We start from the raw sequence: 14,665 nt of genomic DNA on the forward strand, positions 1-14,665 counted from the left end.
TCATATACTACCCTGATGCCACCTGGAGAACAAATGAGGAATATTATCAGAAAGTCAACACCATGGCCCCAGACATATGAGTGAGGCCATCTTGGACCCTATTACCCATCTAAGCCACCTTGGTCAAAATCTTGCAGACCAGAGCATGGTGTAACCTGCCCAAATTCCTGACCCAAATATTATAAACAATAAGACAGCTATAATTTTAAGCCACTACATTTTGGAATAATTTGTCAGTCAGTAACAGATAACTGACACAGGTAGTGAATACAAATGTTTACTAGATAGTATCTAAAAGGAGCATTAATGCCAGGTATAGGGACCACACCTGCAATCCCAGGGATTTGGAAGGCTGAGGACGAGGATTGCAAGTTCAAGGTCAGTCTCAGCAATTTAACCAGTCCATCTCAAAATAAAAGGGTTGGAGATAATAGCTCAGTGATAAAGCATTCCTGGGTTCAATACTGGGTACCACAAGAAAATAACAATGATTTTTAAAAATAAAGGTAGCATTAGAGATTCTAATGTAACACAGGACTAGTTTATTTCATACTATTTACAAGAGAGGAAAGTATAAAGAAGAAATATGAATGTTGGTTTCAAGTTTCTATTTTCCTAAATTTCATTTCCTATTTTGTTTTTGAAATAATAACAAAAATGCTATTTTGTTAAAATCTCCTTTAGGGTACTGTCAGTTTATTGGTTGTACTACTGAAATTCATTTAGAGAAAAATGTGGGTTTTTTTCATGATAAAATATAGAAATATTTCAGCAAATGAAATTTTTCTGTCTTTTTTGAAGAATGAGAAGCTGTGATTATATCAACAATCCAAGAAAGAAGAAATATATATGGTTTCACAATTTCTGAGAAGTTAGAATACATTATAAGACAATTTAAAATTATAATTTAATATTACACTGGTTTTTTGAAACGTCAGCTTAATATAATTACTCAAGATTATCATTTGTGAAAAGACTAACAGAAGTAAATAATACTTTGAATATAAAAACCCAAAAAGACTATAATAACAGACTAAAACCAACAAGAAACAAATTAAATAAAAGTGAAAACTTATACACGATTAGGATTAAAAAGATACCATACAAAATTCTGATGGAGAAAACAATCCATCCTAATAGTATGAAAAAGCCTTAATTTTAGCTGATCATAAGCACATTAGCCAATAGTAAGTAAGCCACATCAGCATAAAAACTGTTAATGTAATTTTAGATTTCATTAATCTATATACCTAATCAATATGTACTGGCAATCTACTATGAACCATATACTTTACTAAGAAGAATACAGTGAACAGATCCAAAGATGGAATAATCTCATTATATTTGTAACTAGTCAAACTACATATGAAATATTAAATACATGTTAAGAAAATAATAAATATGACCTATAAATGAGAAGCGTTTCTAATTTAAATGCCACAGTAAAAGAAAAAAGAAATTTCTTAACATTTTTTTCATTATACCGAAATAAATTAATGACTATGTCTCTTAGGCAAAGTGGTAGGCACTGTAGTATACAGTGGAGAGGAAAACAGATATTGTCCCTATCATCACTGTGCTTATGGTCTAACTAGTACCACATCACAGGAAGATCTTTAGTAGGAATAAAATAATGATCTGTAAAGTATATTATAAAAGATTCATATACTGAAATAAATGCCTTCCAAAGTTATTTCCAAATCTAAAATATAATGATTAATTATAGTACTGTACCACAAAAGAATATAATTATTATTCTAAGATATAGAAATGTCTAAAGAATACCAGGCAAACCAAGATACACACACAACAAACCACACTTACAGGGTTTGTTTTTTTTTTTAACCTTTCTACCTAAAAAAAAAACAACCACATCAATTTATATGTTTAGCCTTCATAGGCAAACTACTTAAAATCAACGTCAATCCACATTAAGAAAATGCAACCTCAAATTTTATTTCATCTCAAATAACAAAATGTTAATGTCCTTACTCTAATAATTATCATACCCTAGTTAAGATAATTCCAAAGAAATTAACACCTATGATTTCTCTAGGATTTCTTATATTAATCAATATACCTTTCCATGGCTTTAGCTGTATAAGGCAAATGCATTTCAATACTGTGTTCATCTTCATCTGTCTGTAGAGTCATGCGTTCAAACATTCCTGTCTTCCATAGCTCTCCGTAAACTAGATTTCAAAATATATTAAAACAAATATATTAATGTATGTCTGTATCCTGTGAGATTCCAACCACTCACACAAAGCTACATGCTTTGGCAAGAGGCAAAAGCACCACATAGTACTCTGCATTTTTAGTTTGAGAGGCAGGGCGGGAGAGAGAAAGAAGAGAGAGAACAACTAATGCTCATGTGCTAGCTAAAATAATAATACACGAAAAACTTATCATATTTATATGTCATGGTCATGTAAAAAATAATAATTTAAAACTTTCATCAGTTCATCATTTCTAATATCACCTGGATCTAGACTATTCATTGATTTTAATCAGGACATATTAGCAAGAACAGTTAAATACAATTCCTACTGTAATAGACAAAAATCACTGATCTATTTACAATTAAGGTTAACAATATAGTTTTTGAGTTTTGCTTTGTTTTTTTAATAAAATACATAGTATTGCTAGTTTACATTCCAGGTTTCCCTCATTCTACAATCAGAAAATTCCTACCAGGAATGCTGTTTTTCTCAAAATTCAAAATTAAGCTTGTGGCAGAGATCAAAAGACAAATTCGTCACAGCACCATGCTAACTTAAAATGACCTAGTAATTCAGACCTAGTAATTCCCATGAACTGTGCTTAAAACTGGATACTATAGAACAAGAAAAAGATAAAATTTTGATGATATAATAATATTTTAGGGCTGGGGTTGTGGCTCAGCGCTTGCCCCAAGGCCCTGGGTTCGTTCCTCAACACCACATAAAAATAAATAAACAAAATAAAGGTATTCTGCCTAACCAAAAATAAATAAATTTTTTTTAAAAAAGAATATTCTAACTAGATCCTTAAATGGGGTATCAAAGAAATAAAGAAATGGTGGTATGATCTCTTTTCTACAAAATTAGATCTAATGAAAATTTATCCATTTCTTCACTGGTAGAATTCACAAAACCATACTTTTCCAAGTGCCCCAATAAACTTTTAAAAGTAAAGTGTGGGGCTGGGGATATAGCTCAGCTGGTAAAGCATAAGGTCCTGCGTTCAATTCCCAGCTCCACAAAAAAAGAAAAGGTAAAGTGTGTTTCCTAGAACCATCTCAAGAAGCAAAGTTAGTAACTCTTCAGCCTCATTAATAAGATGCATCCCAGCAACAAACTGCTAACACTTTATGATACTAAAAACCTCAGATTATGGAAAAAATGAACAATGCAAAAAAATTCAATTTAATCAAATTTTAAAACCTCAAATTATGAAAACTGAAACCTAAAAAAATGAAAATGAGCTAATCATCTCTTTTGTGCCTGGAATCTTTCATTCTACAGAAGGAACTGTTACAAAATTTATTGAATCAACAGCAGCATCCATAAAAATTTTATAATATAATTTAACAAACTGAAGGATACACCCCAAGTTCATGAAGATGATTACTTGGGGAAGGTAAATTGAGTTCAGAAAGAAGGATAACTGTGGGTAAAGTGGAAGATGAGTACATCAGTATTTTTTGTACTATTCTCTACACAGTTCTGTATATTTTAAATCATTCTTCCTCACAACCCCAAAAAGCCTTTGTAAATAAGTCAAAGATTTTACTTTACACATCTATTGTATAATAAATTAAATAAAAATGTGAATTCTGAAACCCAATGGGGAAAAAACTAAACCAAAATAATACATTTAAAAACAAAATATATTTAAGATTTCTATAGCACCTTTTAGATTTTCATAACTATAGGCTCTCCCTGCCTCATTAAAATCATTAGTGAAGACATAAAATATATTAACACCATTATCTATTTGAGAGAAAAGTGATCTACACAAATGTAGACCAATGTGCCCAGAATCTTTTATTAAGTTGAATGTACATTAACTTCTTGTCTCAAGGTACAATGAGCACATGATACTTCCCTGAATATAAATGTAGCCACTGCAGTATTGAGATGAGTGGATCTGAGAGATTTTTGTTTTTAGCAGGAAAACACTAGTTGTCTTTTGGGGATTTGTTTTTTTTTCTGTGTTAAAACAAATTTTATTTTTAAAGTTCAGCTATTATGATATTCATGCTTGTGTTTTTCAATTAAAATTTCCATTAAAAGATCTTTAGTTATTTAAAAGCTATAAGATTTCTTTATACTTACTCTTTTGGTCAATACGAAGGTCATATAGAGGTGTCCTATATATATCCACACTGGAAAGTGCACATCGAGAGAGGGGCACATGATGAGAAGGCCCAAGGATGAAAATTCTCCGGCTAGCAGATATGCAACAAAGAACATAGAACAATTGTACTTCTATACAAACCTTACCTAATACATTATTACCTAAGGGGGAAAAAATAAGTAATTCTAAATAATTACTTTTTTCCCTTTTTGACTACTTTCATTGCCAACTGTTAATGTAAAAAGCTAAACTATGTAATTCACATGTTGAAGTCCCAACTCCCAATACTGACTACAACTGGATTTGGAGTAAGATCTTTAAAGAGCTAATTAAAAATGAGGGCATGAGGATAGGAGCCTAATCAATATGACTGCTATCCCTACATAACTGAGAGGAGAGACTAACATTAGAGTCCTATCTGAAGAGGCACCAAGACACAGCCATCTACAGGCCAAAGAGAAAAAAAGATTCAGAGAAAACAACCCTACCAGCAGCTTGATATTGAACTTCCAACTTCCAGAATTGTTTAAAAAAATTAAGTAATAAATTTCTGTTGTTTAAGTTACATGAGCCCTAGGAAACTAATAATTCTCAGTTATTAATTTCAATTCCTTGTCCCTATTTTTATGTTAGAAGGCTTTTAAAAGATCATGTCCAATACTCGGAAAAACTAAGTATCAATCTTTACAGTAAAACAACCTATTATGCATAAAATCATCTCGGTATTTTAACAGCTAGAAGATTTCCAATAGCTATATTTTATTAACTGAATTTTAAACATTTCAGTTATCAAAAGTCTAACACTTCCTAAGATCTACCAAAATTTTAATTAAAATGATATAAAATTCTAACCCATAAAAAACAACATTAACAATGAGGCATTATGGTAAAACTATTTCTACATTTCTTTCTTGGCAAAGAAAAAAAGGCATCTTGTTGAGAATTCCATGTAATAAGCTTTCTCTATTCTCATTTAAGTAGAAGTCCTTCTCAAAAACAAAGAAACTTAGTTATGGTGTTATTTGCACTACAATCCTACCTAAAGAAAAGCAAAGGGCTAAGCTGTAGCTTAAATCTTTATAATCCCTTTACCTGACACCAAGAATAAAATTAACTTCCTCTCATTTTATCTCAAACATCCAAACCAGCCCTACAGTCTAAAGTCCAAAACTATCCATTTTTTCTGTTCTCTAAGATTCATATAAACCAATCTTCCCCCGTTACACACAGACAAAAAAACAAATTAGACTCAAAACAGTAAAACTATGAGAAGGAAGCATTAGATGAGAGCCTATATACCTAGAAAATTAAGTACTACTCATTGCTTAACAGAAAAAGACTAAGAAATGTGTCTTAGTCTTATGACCATGAATGTTGTGTTTTAACACTGTATTTATTTTGATAAAATTGAATTACTAAGCTAAAGAATATTAACCCATTGTTTGCTATATGTTATTTCATATCCTGGGAAGGGAAGGAGAAAATAAGAAAGTTGTGGGCAGGTGATTCTCAGTTTGGAGTCCCCAAACCTCAAGAGGTCATATAGCAAACATAAAGATTTCATGCTCAAGCCATTTGTGATCAGAGACTATGTCTCTCCCTTCTGTCTATTATTAGCATTGTAATCCTTACTTCTTGTCATCACCTCTATCATCAAACCAATAAATAAACACTTCAGGGGAAAAAAGTCAAGATTCCTAAATGAACAAAATCAAGAAATACCATTCTGTTCTCATATGTTAACAACACACAAATGTTATGAATTTTTTAAAATTAAAGCCTAGGGCTGGGGAGGTGGCTCAAGCGGTAGTGTGCTCGCCTGGCATGCGCGCAGCGCTGGGTTCGATCCTCAGCACCACAAATAAAACAAAGATGTTGTGTCCGCCGAAAACTGGAAAATAAATATTAAAAAATTCTCTCTCTCTCTCTCTCTCTTAAAAAAAAGTTAAAACCTAATGTGGATCATATATAATGGTAACTCAGGAATGTTTAGTTCACTTGATTAATGCCAAGTATTACATGAACCAAAAATCAATAAGGTAGGGCCAGGCTCAGAGGCGCACACCCACTGTATTCCCAGCTACTCAGGGAAGCCGAAAAGTGGGAGAAACACTTGAGCCCAGGAGTTCCATTCCAGCCTGGGCAACATAGGGAAACCCGGAATGGGAGAAAAGAGAAGACTCAAGTATGAAAAGGGGCATATTTTTCTGACTGAGGAATGGATTTTATGATAAGACAAAAGAGATATAATATTTATATTCAGAACACTCCTAGAAAATCTAGGATATAGAGTTAAAATATGAAATGATATTTTTATTAAGTATTGATCTAAACTTAAAGCCATATAGATAAATTTCATAATTACAAAGGATCCTCAAGGCTAGTAGATAAGTACTGCTCCAGAAATACACACTAGAGGTATGCTGGAACCTAATCAGCTCCTCTGATAATGATTACTTGCCTTGCTTACCTTTCTGTCAAACCCAGTTCACATGAAGGCTAAAGAGACCCTACTAATCTGAATAAACCACTGTTTTACCAACAGATTCTTTGTAATTTGGTAGAAACTCACCCGAAAATCAACATACTTAAGCTCTACTCTTGATATAATGAGGTAACAAGGAAAAAAAAAAGGTTTTAAGTCCCATCAATATAAAAGCCTTAAAAGTGACATATGCAAAAATAAAATTAGACTTCATGAAAAAGAAGCAAAAAACGCAGATTAAGCCAGTAGTAATCTCACAACAGATCTCTTTGGTTAGCTAAATGATAACAAAAGAAAATCAACAGTGTATATGAGCCAGGTATGGTGATGCACACCTGTAATCCTAGCAGCCTGGGAAGCTAGAGACAGGACAATCACAAGTTCAAAGCCAGCCTCAGCAATTTAGCGACATCCCAAACAACTTAGCAAGACCCTGTCTCAAAATAAAAAATTTAAAAAGAGCTGGAGATTTGGCTTAATGGTTAGCACCTCTGGGTTCAATCCCTGGTACCAAAAAAAGAGTATACATTAAAGTTCATGCATTTATTTTTGTTGTTGTTGTTGTTTGCTAAATTGCTAGATCCATAAACACAAACACTAAGGCCACAGGAATATTCTGGAGAGAAACAAATGAGTAATACAAGCACTTGAAATATTACCATTTTCCTTCTTTTTAATTAAATGCACTTTGTCTTTAAGGGAATAATAGCTTTTTCATAATAGCAAATCATGACTGTTACTATCCAGGGAAAAGAAACTTTTTAAATGAAATAATAGGGGGAGGGGTATCACAGGCATTCTCCCAGAAATAAATGTAGTTCACATATGACAGCTCCAGAGAATTTATATATGGAGTGAGTTTCTATGATAAGTTAAGTGTGTGTGCCTGATACAAGCTGAATGTCTGACCTCATGAATATTTTTTCAACTACTTATTACAACAATTAGAATATATGTAATTTTTTTAAATGTATTTCATAGGAAGTTGAGATATTTTAAAGAATAAAATGTCATATGGCCTCAAAAAAGATTCCCTTTTCTCTCCTTTTTTGCTGGTTTTCCTGCAAATGAATATGAATATGAATTAAAATCCAGTTTCTTCCTAAGTATATTCCAAATTCTGGGTTCTTAGAGTTTAAGTAATAGGAAAAGATTCTGCACTATCAATATGGAAAATAAATTCATTAAATGTTCCTCTTTTTAAAATGTTGCAGTACTGGGGATTAAGCTCAGAGAAACTTTACCACTAAGCCACAGCCCTTCTTATTTTTTATTTTGAGACGAGGTCTCACTAGGTTGCTCAGTCTGGCCTTTCACCTTCAATCCTCCTGCCTTGGCCTCCTGAGACTTTGGGATTATAGGTATGGGACAACATGCTCAGCTAATGTTCCATTTTCAAATTCCTTAAACAGCCAAAGTGGTCTTTTTGAAACAGAGATCATTTCATTTCCCTTATAGGATAAAAACTTAAAATCCTCAAAATGGGACTTAAAGTCTCGAATGAACTTGAACCTTCTTATATTACTCTTAGCCCCTATGATTGTTAATGCTATAGTTCCTTGATAACACGTAACTTTGCCTACTGCAAAGTTTTTACAAGTCATCATTCCCTTTTCTTGGCTGGATGGCTTAAAAATGAGTTCTGCAGAGATGTCATCCCCAATACCTTTCCCACAATTTAAATCAAATCACTCACTTAAAGTCCATTATAGCAGTTTTCAAAGTGTGAACTGTGAATTATTGATATTCCCCAAGGACCTCTGAAGTAGTAGTACACAAAACTAAAACAATTTTCATAATAATACAAGGAAGATATCTGCTTTTTCCATTGTGTTGGCATTTGCCCTTATGGTACAAAAATGAGAATGCATATTTTTTCAAATGAAGATAGATAAAGCTGCATATTAGGAAGTTGGTCAGGATAATCAAATCTATGTATTAGAAGTCTTGTTTTTCACCTTTACTTCACACTAACTTTTTAAAATATTTTTTAGTTGTACATGGACACAATACCTTTATTTATTTATTTTTATGTGGTGCTGAGGATCAAAACCCAGGGCCTCACACATGCGAGTCAAGTGCTCTACCACTGAGCCACAACCTCAGCCCCACTACCCATTAATTTTTTAAAGTCAGTTTCACTTAATTTCATTAAAAATCTTGAGCCTTAAAAACCCATTTTAAGGGCTGGGGTTGTGGCTCAGCAGTAGAGTGCTCGCCTCGCATGAGTGCAGCCCTGGGTTCGATCCTCAGCACCACATAAAAATAAATAAATAAAATAAAGGTATTGTGTCCATGTACAACTAAAATATAAATTTAAAAAAAATCTTAATACTCTACATAATACAATGCATTCAATTTTTGGTGGGAAATGCATAAAGCATTTCAGCTGCATATGTAAATAAATCTCAGGGAAAATATGTGTGTGAAAATGACCTGTGAACTAAACTAGATTTTTTTTTTCCCAAAAAAATCTTTACTTAAAAAAACTTATTGTACAGTTGGGCATGGTGGTACATTCCTATAACCAAAAGAGTCCAACTATGACCATCAGTTATTAATTTTACACTTAGATCTGAGATTTTAATGATCCAGAATTCCATTATTATACGCTAATTACATTAATTTGATCACACCCTTTATCTTCTTCTTTGTTCTTTGCTCTCTTCCCTCTATCCTCCTTCCTTTTCCTTCCATTCTAATTTTCCACCAATTTACTTAATTCATGCTTTCCATTTCTACCAACATAGACTCTATACTTCTCAACATGTTCCTAAAGCAAATCCGATAATGAGGGATCTCTCTAGCACAAGATATCAGCAATAAAAATTCTGCCAAATACAGAAATGTTTGGGGAAAAGCTGTTATTTAAATTAACCTTGGTTATATCTGGCTTATAGTCCCAGATCAAATTACAGAATCCTCTAAAAATCTTCTCAATTTAATTTCTATTTGTTCTCATTCATGAATAAATTAGTTAAGATTGTATGTATTAAACATGTATCAAGTAATATTTGTTAAAGATATTCCTCAAAAACATAAATGAAGCAAGCAAGACTAAGCAAAAGTTCATGTGGAAATATTTACTAATAAAAATTTGTAAATTTATTTTCAACAAATTTAAGAAAAGTGCAAAGCCCTTAGTTCAATTTGAATCATCTTTGTAAATTGTTATAGTTTTAAAATTGTTACTGAATGACTTATTTTTATTGACAGGAGAAGGTACTTGAAATATTTTAGAATCTGACAGTGAATTTCTATGATATTTGAAGTATAATAACTCTTGAGGATTCAACAAGGGCTTTTTAAAATTTTTTATTTAAATAAAAAAATGGCAGAGTACACCACATAAAAATTTAAAAGAGCAGTGTTTTTGAAAATTTGAACAAATTGCTCGAAAGCAAAGGAGCATGCTATAGGTGATCACTGCAAACTCAAAAGCTGGTATGCATGTCGTCTTTCAGTGACTATGCTCTATCTCTAGTGTCACAGGCTTGCCTAAAGATCAACATTTGACAGAATTAAAATGATCATTTTTATCTGTTAACATAAAACTAGCTGGTACATCTCACATTACAAACTGGAGCCTCATACTGGGCCATGGAGTAAGTTAACTACTTAAATAAAATACTAGTCAGTAAATTAAGAAATTTGAGTGCAATCTAGAGTAGAAACTTTTGGAAGTTCAAAAGCATCCTTTTTTTTCTTAATATTTTTAAATTGTAGATGGACACAATACCTTTGTGTTATTTATTTTTATGTGATGCTGAGGATCGAACCCAAGCCTCACATGTGCTAGGCAAGCACTACTGAGCCACAAGCCCAGCCCCACAAGCTTCTTATTTTAAAATATACTACTTAATCTCAACTTCCCAGAAACTATTTCTTTTATTTGTTCTTTTTAGATACACATGACAGCAGAGTGTATTTTGACATATGATACATACATGGAGTATAACGTATTGTAATTAGGCCCAAAAAGTTTGGTAAAAAGCTAATTACAGCCAGACACAGTAGTAAATACCTGTAATCCCAGCTATTTGAGAGGCTAAGGCAGCAGGATCACAAGTTCAAGGCCAGTCTAGGCATATTAGTGAGATTTGGTCTCAAAATAAAAAACAAAAAAGGAAGGGGAATGGTTGGAGATATGGCTCAATGGTAAAGTGATTGTCTAGCATGCATGAGGCCTGGGTTCAATCCCCAACAACCAATAAAAAGGGAGTGGGGGTTGTGGTTGTGGTTGTGGCTCAGAGGTACAGCACTCGCCTACCAAGAGTGAAGCACTGGGTTCGAGCCTCAGCACCACCTAAAAATAAGATATTGTGTCTACCTATAACTAAAAATAAATAAATAAATATTTTTAAAGGGGGGGGGAAGGGTCCTGGGAATGGTAAAGCACTCTTGGGTTCAATCCCTAGTATAGGATGAGTAGGAACCTAATTTGAAAGCCCTTGTTGAATCATCAAGAGTTATTATACTTCAAATACCATAGAAATTCACTGTGAGATTCTAAAATATATCAAGTACCTTCTCCTATCAATAAAAAATGAGTCATTCAGTAACAATTTTAAAACTGTAACAATTTACAAAGATGATTCAAATTGAACTAAGGGCTTTGCATTTTTTTTTAAATGTTTACCTTCAGATTTTCAAAGAAAAATAACCAAAATATTAGCCACCATGCATGCCTGTATTCCTAGCAGCTCAGGAAGCTGAAGCAGGAGGATCGTGAATTCAAAGCCAGCTTCAGCAACTAAGCGAGACCCTATCTCTAAATAAGATATTTTTAAAAGGCCTGGGAATGTGGCAGTAGTTAAGTGGCTCTGGGTTCAATCCCCAGTCCCAAAAATAAGAGAAAGAGAGAGAAAAGAAAAGAACCAAAATACTTAATTTTCTAATAGTTTCATAATAAAACATTTTACCAACCAAAGACAAATGTTCAGAGAAAGAAAAAGAGTACTAAAGAGTATTAAAGATTTCCTAATCTATGTAAGATATAATAATATTCATAAAAAGTCAAATTTCTAATTGAAAGGATAACAATAAGGAAGATGAAAAACAAATGGTTTCTAAGACACAACAATTATTATATAATTCCCAAAATTCACCCACTTAAAACTACATTACTTACGTAATAGATGGATCCACTTGTTTGTAAGCATGGGCAGCACAAGATCCACAGTACGTATATCCTGCATGGCTACAAAATAAAATGATTGCTTAAATTTAATGATCAGGTTCATAATCAAGATATTCCGAAAGAAAAACTTTACAAAGAAATGTAATAACTAAACATAAAAGAATTAAGTGCATAGATTAAAGAGCAATGTAGTTAACAATGCAACATCTAGAAGATAATAGAACACATATCTGGTCTACACTGTATAGCAATTTTAAAGTTTAAATATATTCTTTAAATTTTTTGGCCTAAAGGACAATTAAATTTATAGACATTCAAGGCTTACTTAAAATTGCTAATTTAACACTATTAACATATGAGTTTTTTATATTCCTCTACAGCAACATTGGCAGACTATTACAAAACAATGGTAAGACCCAAGAATAAATTAAACCAAACCAAAACAAATACCTGCAACTACCATAATTCTCTCTGTTTTTAACGATAAGGAATTGACTTGACCCTATATGTATTAGGTCTCTCATTTTCTTTCAATACTACTCTTCCCTTTCACCTGGTTTCAACATTTAACCAGTTCTCCTATCACCAACAGAATGACTTTTCCCTGACCTCATTTTTCTTTCTTGACTCATTCTGGGTATGTAAGTCTACAGTCACTTTCCTTAGTGCTTACTTCCTAGTATGTTGCCAGTGATATGTTGGTAAATGTTTTAAAAACTGGCTCTACAGGAAAAATACTGCATACATACTCATTTATTATAAAATTTTACTGTGTGTGCATGTGTGTGTGTGTGTGTATGTGTGTGTTTTCCACCTGGCTCTTCTCTCTGGTCTATCTCAAACCCCAAGGACATCTCAGATTTTGGTCTATCTCAAACCTCAAGGACATCTCATCATTTCAACACTGCTTTGCTTTCTGTTACCACTCATTCCATCTACTATGGTTTAGATCTTGAGTATCCTCCAAAGGTTCATGCTTTAAGAGGCTTGGTTCCCAACTTGATGCTACTGTTAGGCAATAGAAACTTTGGAGGGTGGGACCTAGTAGGAGGTCTTCAAATCAATAGGGATATGCCCTCAAAAGGGGTCACGGAATCCTGGTCTCTTCTTTCTCTCTTTTGCTTCCCAGCCATGAAGTGAGCAGTTTTGGTCTGCTACATGTTCCCACAGTATAATTCCTCATCAAAGACCTAAAAGCAACAACACCAATTAATCATGAACTGAAATCTCTAAAACTGTGACCCAAAATGAACCTTTTCTTTTCATAATTGTTTATACAAGTTATTTGCTAGTGTTAACAGAAAGTTGACTAACACACCAACCTCCATTTCATAAACCACCTTACAGAAGTTAGTTCCTACTTGTCACTCTTAAATTTAAGGACCAACCTTAACTTTAACCTTAACTTTCTAGTACGAGTTTCTTTCAGTATTGCATCTTATTCCTTAACCATCCAGAAAGGCTTCTTAGAAACAGTGAATTCTTGAAGTATAGAAAGGATAAAAACAGTAGAAGGGTAAGAACATGAAGGAAGAGCATACAAGCTGAAAGAAGAACATAAGCAAATGTCCACATGCATGATATAGATGAGAAAACACAAGACTGGCCCGAATAATGCTAAGCTGGAATCAAGCAGAGGAACATGGCCTTGATAAAACAAAATACTGGGGGAAAAAAAAAATACTGTGCACTCTTGAGTAGAAAAGTGACAAAGTGAAATTATTACTAGTCTACTACTGAAAAGCATTTGCACAAAAGATAGATTAAAAGCAAGAGGTGTTTAAAAAAAACACTTACACACACATACACAAAACCTCCTTTGGAAATTGTGGCAATGATATATATAGCAAAGCGTGAAGTACCAATGCCATGCCAGTGGGAAATGAGAAATGAATGCTCCATAGTTTAAAAAATAAAAGAAAAACATCTTAGTGACCAAGTATGGGGGAAGATGATGAAAAAGAGGACGATTATGACAATAATAGCAATAATATTTACTAAATGCTATTAGTAAGGTACTAAGGTACTATTATTCAGGTACTTTTATGTACTTCAAAGTATTAAGTCATTGAAATCCTCATATCAATACTCATGAGATAGAAATTATCATTTTTCTCATTTACAGATAAAGAAATTAAAAGCAGGGAGATTAAGAAACTTACTGAAAAACACATGGTATATTTTCAAGCCAGGATTTAAGATCAAACAGTAGTGTTCTAGAACCCATGCTTTTCACTACCATAAGAGACCATCACATGTTTGAAGGAAAAGGGGAAGGGACCTACCGAGAAGGAAAAGCAATAAGCCTGAAAACTGAAAGAAAATTAACAGAATCATATGCTCTCTAAGACTGCAGAAAAGGACAAAAGTTTTAAAACACAATTAACTGTGTTAAATAATGTTTTATAATGGAAGTCACATATCATAGTTTCAGTCCTTTCTGAAGTTGAAGGCTTAGAAGTCTTACGAAAGTAAAGAGAAAATAGTTGCAGGGAGAGAAGAAGCAACTTGAACTGGTCTTACGTGGACAGAAAAATACACTGCACAGTGCTATTTTAAAATCAATCATTGAGTCTGCCATCCCTCTTACGCTCCCACCATGAAGAACTCAACTACATGAAAGGAGGATCACAATCAAGAGATTCCTAATACTTTTTTTTTTTAAAGAGAGAAGAGAGAGAGAGAATTTTTTAATATTT

At 33.0% G+C, this 14,665-nt stretch overlaps 1 protein-coding gene across 1 annotated transcript in view; it reads right to left on the reverse strand.

Moving 5' to 3' along the window:
* The window catches only part of Memo1 (mediator of cell motility 1), a 111,580-nt gene that overhangs the window by 35,684 nt on the left and 61,231 nt on the right, over positions 1-14,665 (reverse strand). The window contains exons 3-5 of the mRNA XM_027933459.2: positions 11,958-12,026; positions 4,320-4,432; positions 2,081-2,192 (exon numbers count right to left, since the gene is read on the reverse strand). Of these exons, the coding sequence (XP_027789260.1) occupies positions 2,081-2,192; positions 4,320-4,432; positions 11,958-12,026 (294 nt within the window). The remainder of the gene's footprint in view (positions 1-2,080; positions 2,193-4,319; positions 4,433-11,957; positions 12,027-14,665) is intronic.

The sequence above is a fragment of the Marmota flaviventris genome, chromosome 14 (genome assembly GCF_047511675.1).
Source record: "Marmota flaviventris isolate mMarFla1 chromosome 14, mMarFla1.hap1, whole genome shotgun sequence".
Taxonomy (NCBI): Eukaryota; Metazoa; Chordata; class Mammalia; order Rodentia; family Sciuridae; genus Marmota; species Marmota flaviventris.